General features: G+C 36.4%; 1 protein-coding gene across 1 annotated transcript in view; it reads left to right on the top strand.

Annotated features, from left to right (window-relative positions):
- Positions 1 to 2,186: 2,186 nt before the first annotated feature.
- The window catches only part of SMAP1 (small ArfGAP 1), a gene marked incomplete at its 5' end in the record, with an annotated part of 72,882 nt that continues 65,715 nt past the window's right edge, over positions 2,187 to 9,353 (top strand). Inside the window, 3 exons of the mRNA XM_010285353.1 lie at positions 2,187 to 2,320; positions 3,026 to 3,111; positions 6,349 to 6,424. Coding sequence (XP_010283655.1) covers positions 2,187 to 2,320; positions 3,026 to 3,111; positions 6,349 to 6,424 — 296 coding nt within the window. The remainder of the gene's footprint in view (positions 2,321 to 3,025; positions 3,112 to 6,348; positions 6,425 to 9,353) is intronic.

Below are 9,353 nucleotides of genomic sequence, written 5' to 3'. Positions count from 1 at the left end.
GAAGGCACATCCCTGGGTTATAATTTTGGGCAGAAGCTGGACAAGCTGTTGGGCACACAAGACGTTGCTTTACCTTTTTGTTTCTAAACCATTATGGCTACATTAAGGAATTGCATAAGCTGAGGTACTTTAGACACACATTGTAAACAGCTTGACTGTTCATTCTTACCTGACAAGTAGTAGTTTTAACATAGAAGTGCTGTGTGTGAAATGATGTGTTAGTTTCAGTGAGTAACTGTTAGATCTCTTGAGCCCTGAAACCTGATTTTATGGTGGTAGCACTTACTTCAAAAACTGCCAGTCATCTTAATCGTTTTGGTCTTAAAAGTCAAGCAGTGGGCATCAGGTGGTCTGGCTTTTTGAGATCTTGAACAAGGCAAATTAAAAGCAAGGTGGCTAACCAAAATATAGCCAGTATTTCCACTAGTAAGAGGAAGGCTTCTTGCAACAGAACTGGGGAGCTGTGAATGTGTCTTGGGATTTTTGGGTGGAGTCTAACTGAAAGGATTTATCCTGCTTCCTTGTTTTGGCTATTGCTGAGCAGTGCTTGCATGCTCTCAGGGCTTTTCTTTTTTTCTGTTCTGCCCCTTGCGAATGAGTAGGCTAGGGATAGGTGGGCAAGAAATGGGGAGGAGACACAGCTGGGACAGCTGCTGACTCTAGTTGAGCATTCTTTTGGACTTGATGATCTTAAAGGTCTTTTCCAACCTAAACAATTCTATAATTCCATACCATATGATGATGTACTCACTAATAAATGCTCAAGGAAAGAAGGAGGAAGAAGGGACATTCTTGGTTATGGTGTTTTCCAAAGCAAGTGTTGTGTGTGCTGAGGTCCAGCTTTCTTGGAAGTGGCTGGACACCTGCCTGCTGCTGGGAAGTAGTGAAGAAATCCTCCCTTCCCCACCTCCCTTCAGTTTTTGCTTCACTTCTAAAACTGTTGTTATCTCAGTCTGTAAGTCTTCTCACCTTCCTTCTGTTTTCTCCCTGTCCTGCAGGAGAGGACAGTGAGTGAGTGTTTGGCTGGGTCAACCCAAAATAGTGAAGCTAAAGATCAGGAGAGGGAGGCATAAAATTCTTTTCTAGGCCCTAGTGAAGTTTTCATACAGTATATTGATACTAAAATGCAAACTGCTGCAGTTGCATGAGTGGTCTAAATGCACTTCTGTTGTAGAAAGGCAGAAAATAACTGCTGGAAATGTTTTCCAACTCTTCAATGCCCTTTCTTGCTTTTGATGGTTAATTATTTAATCTCTGTACTCCTCAGAGCTCAGTATTAGATGGACTTTAAAGCAGTGCCTTTAACAGTGGTGCTGTGCAGAGCTGGAATAAAACAATATAAGTAAAAGTGTTTAATTTGAGACTGTGTAGTGACTTCAAGGCAAACATCCCAAGTGTCACTGTGGGAGTTCAGGCCAGTGTACTTTATATCTGTCTCGACATGCCACAACACAGCTGAGAAACAATGGTAAGGTTCATAAATCATTCCAATTCTGTGAGAAAATTCATTGGGCTGTGAATGGCAACTCATACTGTAGTTTATGAATCAAGGGTACTGAATGTTTTCCGTCATTCTTAGTCATGGATGTTTTCATCAGCTGATTTTGCAAATCTCTGTGTAATCAAGCCCTAAGAGCTTGCATGCTGCTGTTGTAAAGTTTGTGCTGTATGAAGTATTAAAGGATTTGTTGCATTAGTATAAGATTGCCCTACATTTAATTTCAACTTAGGTACAGATGCATTACAGTCTTAGGAAGCTTTTAAGTGGAGAAAAAGGGGCAACTTCTACTGATTTCTGCTGATGCTTGCAGCTGATGCATAGCCGTAAGGATTACTCAAGATGTAAGCAAAATCTTGTTGTTACTAGTAAGCCAACTTTCTAAAGTATGTTTGAGGGTTTTTTGGGAGTTTTTGGGGGGGAGGGGAGAGCAGTGAACACAACATATGACTTCCTAGCTTCATCTGGCTAACTCAAATGTTATGTGACATCACTTAGAAGTAGAAAGCTGTAAATAAAATTGCTAACAATGGAGATTGTTAGAAGCAACTACGTATCATAGAGAAACAGCTGTGAGCCTTTATTCAGACTTGTTTATTCCTATTGTCAGTATAGAATTATTCCAAAGAAAATCTTCACAGTATATGGAATTTTGAAAAGAAATAATTTATTTCCCCATTCACCTTAGGTCCAAGATGGGCGTCTTGGAACACAGGTGTTTTTATTTGCATCAGATGTGCTGGAATCCATCGAAACCTTGGGGTCCATATATCAAGGGTCAAATCTGTCAACCTGGACCAATGGACACCAGAGCAAATACAGGTAAAATATCCTAAAATATGGTTTTGATTTGTAGGGAATGCCAGGAATCCTTTTGAAAGCATTTGAGTTTATCATGATGCACCAACTTAAATGTTTTACTACTTATCAAAGTAGTTCTTAATGTGTTATGTTTCTGCTGTAATGAGTTTAAGTTCTGAAAACTCATTTCAGAAATTGGTTTAGCTTATCTTTTCTGTATCATTTTAGATGTATTGTACCTTGTCACGGGGACTCTGAAAGCTGCTGCTTTGTTGTATCTGTAGAAAATGTGTTCTAACCCTTTTCCTTTTCAGTAGGGAGCAATAAAGTAACATCTGTCTGATTCTTGATTACATTCTTTTGGTGTACCAACTACTGACTTTTTCAGGTATGCTCCAGTCTGAAGCATCTTTCTGCCACCAGGCAAATTTTCTTACTCCTCTTCCTCCTGGTCTGAAGAGCCATCGTGAGAGATGAAAGCTTATTTTTCACTGGAGGGGTTAGTTTACACCATAAACAGCATCTGTGGTGTTAGCTTTTGTCCAGCCAGTCTTGGCAGGCAGCCCTCCTGTGCCATGGGAGCATCTCCAAAGATGTATGGCAGCAGAGAGGCCTCCAAGTTAAAAACCCGCAGTGTCATTTAAGCACACCAATAGCATTGTGACTGTTTCAGGATTTAAAATATCAATGGACATGAACTAACCGTTTTCTACCACTTTTCCTTAGTGCATGCAGGAAATGGGAAATACTAAAGCAAGACTACTCTATGAAGCTAATCTACCAGAGAACTTCCGAAGACCTCAAACAGATCAGTATCCTTTTGTTTTAGCTTTCACATTGAAATGACTTTTAATGCAATTTAGATGTTATGACTGTTTCAAGGAACTGCTACATTTGGCAACTCACCTTATTTATTTCTTTGATATTGTTCTATAAGAAATGATGGTGGAAGTTGGGAACGGTTCAGAAAAGGTTTAAATTACTGCAGTTATAGCAAACCTACTTTGTAATGAGATTTGGCAAGCCCCATTTATTTTTGCTTTCAGAAGAGGTGACTTCATAAATTCTTTATATGTAGAAAGTTAGAATGATAGTAGAGAGCTCTTGAATATTCTGGCTTTATCTTGAGTAACTGCCAGCTGGAGTTAGCATTTGAACAGGAAATAATGAGCTAAATGGTAAAGTAAAATAAGCCATTGGATCTTACTCAAATGAAGTATGGTTTTCTTCCTCTAGATTAAGTGTTCTGTAATCTTTTGGAGTTTAAGTGTGTGCATTCTATGAAGTGTGTGAGCACAGATGACTAGCATGGGAATAGCTAAATAAACCAAACCTCCCTGACGGCTGCCACTTGTGTTGGTGTACGGTTATCACCATGTATCTGGAAGGGGAGAGTTGGAAGAAAAATTGTCTACTGCCAATAAATATCTCTCCTCAAAAAATACCTTTTTCAAATGTACTGAATCCTTAGGATAATGTATGATGGCATTACATCGGTAGCCAATAGAAATCTAAATTAGTGTTGTTACTCCACAGGCAGGATTTGCTTCACCTGATCTTACTGGAACTTTTTAACTATAATGAGAACCTAAACACCTACTGTTAAGTGAGCTGAATCTTTCCCCAACTCTCTTAGCCTGATGACGGTACAGGCTATGGAGGCTGATAAACAGACTTAGTCATAACTGGATCTGAATTTTCTCATTCTATACCCAAAAGTGATTTTGGTTCTTCTTTTTGTTAGATATTTTGCTCAATATGTTACGTGCAGAAGATTTTTGTTTTCGGAAGGGTTAGGCTCCTCATTATAAAATGCACTTGAGCAAAACAGGTATGTTTCTTCATATTCCTGTAGCTTTTAAATTAAACATGCATACACATAAGAAAAAAAATAACTGGAACTATATAATACTGTAGTATTCCAGCTGTAATATTCTAGAACTTTGTTTCAGCCATAAGACTGAAATACTTTGACTGAAACTTTTTTTATTCTTCCCTTGTACTTAGCAGGACTGCTGTGGCATAGAAGCTAACTTTTAGGATTATCTTGACGGGTTTTGTATGTCGGCTTTAGCTTCCTGTTTGAAAGTGTTTTTTTTTCCAAGAGCAAATTGAATCATTTTTTATCTCTTCATTTTACTCACTTCTTAAAACTGTTTGGCATCTGTTGAGGTTGCTTTAAATTCTTTTGTTAATAAGAACATAGTAGGTTATTGATCTAAAAAAACTTAGACGTGGTCCAAAAATTCACACATATTAAAGTGGGATAACTTTAATAAAATGGATATTTTTCAAAATACACAACTTAATACCCCAGTGTAATAGCATCCTGAAAAACTAAACTCTATGAAGTTTAAATTCTTATGATTCTGTGTTAATATTTTTTAAATTATTTTCTAACTGTCTGAAATAGAAAGTGTGCATTCTTGGAAATTGCTAAAAATAGGGAAATATTTAAGGAAAGGAACTAAAATATCTAACACCAACATCTGAGCAACTAAAACTTAAAACATTTGACAAAATAGATGTGCCATCTGAAAATGTTAATTTTGGCAAATAACTAAGACTTTTTTTCTTTGAAGAAAGGATAGGTTGTTCTAAGGTATTTTTTAACAATCAAGTTTTTTATATTTTCTGTTTACTTCTAAATTAGTTACTTCAGTTATCCAACTACAACCCAAAAGCATGAAAAAAAATTGAATTCCCTTTCTTTGTCTTCCCTCCCCCACTGAGATGATATAATGCAGTAATTTGTACTGCAAGTTAAAAATAAACTTTCTGAGGGAATCCTGTTTAGTCTTAGCTAAACTTAAAAAGTTGTGGGAGTTACGTGTTACACAACTTCCACTCATCTGTAATTTGATAATAATAATTGATATTTTTGGGGCAAAATGACAGTCCTTTGGTATGTATAGAGAATAATGCAATGTTAGCACTAAGATAGATGTACATTTAGAGTGCTCAAGATGGCCTTTAGAATGTAGGTGCGTTTGGGAAGAGGTGGAAAAGAATGTTTTGTGTTTTGCAACTTTTACAAAGCAGTGTCTTCAGGTGACACTTGCATACAATTTGTGATTGTTGACAATATAGTTTGATGCACAGAATGAAGGAACTGAGTGCTCTGAGCTCAGCGTTAATCTTAAGAGACAGTATGTGGAGCTGAAGTATTTTTCCATTGGTTGAGGAAAAATTGCTATGGAAGTTTAAGATGCAATGAATCTGAGCTTCCACAGTTGCAGTTGATTTTTGAATGGATAGTCACATTACTGAACAAATTGGTTAAAATTTATTCTATAGATACCAGAGAATCAGCTTTATTAAAGTTAAAATATTCATGCTGATGTGGATGAGCTGCTTTATGAAGGTGAGGGAATAATTGAGGAAAACGATTAGTTGTCCTTTTTGTGTTTGAGATATAGTGATTTGTCAGTTCTGGTATTCTACAGCAATATGCTTGCTGCTATTTCTACCTTTGCTTCGGTATCTTTTTGTCATTAGTGTTTTAGTTTTCTTTCCCTTCCATGGAGATGTTTGTTGTAATAGTAAGTCCTCCATGAGTTTCCTGAACTCAGAACTGTTTATGATCGGCTTTTGATGCATGATATAATTTATGCAAATTGGAGAACAGATACATAGAGTTCAGTTTTTATCTGAAGAGAAAGTATTTTTCCCCAAGTTAAACATACTTTAATTATTTCATGTATACGAGTACCTTTCTTCAAGTATTTGCAGTACTATAGCCCTGTAGTTTATACATACCAAGTGAAAATGTCCTAACTGTGGAACAGAGTTACTTCTAGTATATCTTTCTCATATTGCTTCATTAAGAGATGAAACTGATTTAATTCTCTGTAGTAAAAAGAAGCTCTTTTTGGACACTGCAGTAGCAATTGTTCTGTGTAGAGCTGTGTGTTCTGTTGTTTTAAAACTACAAAATGAGAATGAGCAAGAATCTGGTGCAGTTCTTGAATTTGAATAACCCACTAGCTTTTTAGGTCAATTTTGCTATTTATCTGAATGCATATTTTCCTTAAACTAGCTACTTCTAGAGCTGTGGAATTTTTCATCAGGGATAAGTACGAAAAGAAGAAGTATTATGATAAAAATGCAGTTAATGCCTTCAATGTAAGTAAAGAGTTTCATGAAGAGTTCTGTCACTTTTCTTTTTTGAAAGCTACATAAGAGAAATGTAGAAAACATTACATATGTTCAAATTTCTTTCACAGTCTAAAATTTTTAGATACAGAGCTAAATGTATCTCTTGAAAGCTATTCCTAGGCTCAAAAAGTTCAATATACCTTGTCTATTACATTATAACAGCAAAGCATTATGATCCAACAAATAGCTTCTTTCCGACTCTCTATATTGTGTGTTTCTCTTTCAGCGATGGGTAGTTATTCAACAGTATACTTGGAGTTCTTTCTGAGTATCTTTTTTCCATGTTACAGGGATAAGACAGGATTACTGTTTCTGGTGACTTTGTCTTCCCTCATTCTCTGTAATACCTTGATGAGAAATCCTAAGATGTTTTGAGCTCCTCTTCTGCGGGTCTTATTGCTCTGCTGAATTCTAGACTGTTGCTTGCAGTGAGGTGCGCTGTAATAGCAAACACGGGCAGTATGGCAGACCAGCTGTTTAATCGTGTAGCTGTATGTTCACTACAGTAAGTTGGTGAGTGCTTGTCTGACAAAGCAGTTTTGAGACTGTCAGCCTTTACTGAAGTTCACAGCCTTGTTCAGTTTTTTGGCTACAGCTATTTTTGTGGCATACAATCCAGTTTATGTATTTTTATTTATATAGGTGTATTTATGCCTAAACACACACTCTCCTCTATAGCTATGTTGTTTATATATGGCCTAACAGGTAACTTACTGCTCCATCTTACTAGGCAGTGAACTTTGACAGGAAAATGAGTGCAAGGGTGGGTGTGAAGAGTGGGAGTTTATGCTGTCTTTCCCATCTGAGAAAATGGATCTTTGAATGATAGTTTAATTTCAGAAGGAAAAAAAACCCAAACCAACCTGGAAACTAGAGAAGTGTATTTCATTAAGCATTGTTGAAGTAGGGGGAAGATTGCTTCACTTAAGAGGTAAAATAAAATTGTGGTTTGAATTACACCGTCAGTTACCCTTCTTTAGTTTTATTCCAAAGTAAAAAATAAGAAGAATTGTTTAAAATTATACTTCTTAAAGTTCAAAAGACTCCCAGGACCTTTCTAAACAGAGAACCTAGGTGTCTAATATAGTAGTTGACTGCTGCCTTAATGTGTTTGAAGGAGTAATCAGATTTTGCTTTATTGTATTGCAGACTAATATGAATCGCTTACTTGTCATAGCAGCAAGGATAGAATCCAGACAAGCTGAAATGATGCATGACTGCTGAGTTGGGAACACCATTTTATTTCTTCCTACTTGGGCTTTTCTTTCATTGATTAACGTAAATGGCATAATCCCTCTGAGATAGGGACAAAATCTGATTATGAAATGTTTTAGCAATAGATGACTTATGCAGGTGAATATGAATGTGCACTTCTTCAAGGCCACCAAACATCAGGTTTGAGGTAAGCAATCTGAAATCACAGTTATGGCAAAATCCTAAAAGTACATGATACAAAATTAGCTGAACTAGTGTAGCACCTATAGTCCTAACTTTCCCTGGGAACTGAGGGATGACTGTGGAGGAAGGGGGAGGTTTCTGCTTGTAGCCTTCAGTCCTCTGCCGAGTGTGTTGGTAGCATGAAAGCATTTGGTATCATGATACTTTTCCTGAGTAAGAATCTTGTGAATTGTTTGGATGAGGTGTCTATGCTATGTCAAGGCAAGCTCTTTTCTCCTGGAAAATTTCTTTACCTTACTTACTTTTGCAGAGCACCTTGTATCATATTTTTAGTTGAAATCAGCATTGTTGGGGTGATGTGAGCTTTTTTTAGCACTCAGTTTTTGTTATCACCTTTGAAATAGCAGTGTTTCTGCTTGGATTAGGACCACTTTAAGTTGGAGATGCATATGTATGTTGTCATTTGTTAAAATTAATCCCTTCTGAGTATGAGCAGGTAATACAGCAGTGCAGAAACAGGCTTGCTATGCTCTAAGGGTCGCTTTCCTTAACCAGGTAATTTCATTAAGGTGGCATTTAAAAATGTAAGGGGCTTTCCCAGATTTCATCCACTGTTACAAGTTGCTTGTGGTAAAAGCTTCCTGTAGTGTAAAAACTGTTTCAAATAGATTCTCTTAAAACACACAGTATAATATTTCTCTTACCTTCATTTTGGCAAATTCATAAGCTTTTCAGGTTTGTCTAACACTACAACACCTGTGTTAATGTATTCTGCCTGTTGTAGCCCAGGTATGTATGTTGAGATTCAGTTCTTCGTTCTGTGATGCTCAGGATTCATGTATATTTTCTCTTGCTACAAAATTCTAATTTATAATTGTTAATTATGGGATGTTTTGTTTTCTGACAGGACTGTTGTTTAATAAACAAATTTAGCAATACAAATTTAGCAATACAAGTTTATTAAACAATAGCAATACACATTTATTAAACACTGTAGTAACAAAATTGGCTAGCACAGAGACCAGTAGCGCCATCAAACGTGCAGACTAAAAATAGGCAAATATGAAAAATTAAATTATTTTTTCACAGTTCACTGAAAAGCAATGCAGGATGAAGCTATGGGCAAAAAAAAAAAGCATCTGCAGTTTTATTGGCTAGTTACATTTTAAATAGAATAACGCATTTAAGTAGAAATCAAATATACATTAGAAAAATGTAATACTGACTGAAAGCAGCCTGACTTTAAAAAAATAATATTTAAAATCTATTAAAATGCATAGATCTCAGAGTTTTCTGATCCATTATTATTGAGAAAATGTGAAATGCTGGTTCTGTATCATGGCTCAGGACAAAATGAGTGGTACAATTTACTCAGCTGTTATAAGTGGGTTAACAGTAGTTACTCTCACTTTCTTGCTCAGACTCAGTGCAGGCTTGTAGCTCATTTATGGAAAGATCTGAGAGGCTGACGCCCTTTAACAATGTTGTGTTTGGTTTT

Source organism: Phaethon lepturus, unplaced genomic scaffold (assembly GCF_000687285.1).
Source record: "Phaethon lepturus isolate BGI_N335 unplaced genomic scaffold, ASM68728v1 scaffold5164, whole genome shotgun sequence".
Lineage (NCBI taxonomy): Eukaryota > Metazoa > Chordata > Aves > Phaethontiformes > Phaethontidae > Phaethon > Phaethon lepturus.
Note: the sequence above shows the minus strand (reverse complement) of the source record. Positions and strands in the feature narration are given on the sequence as shown.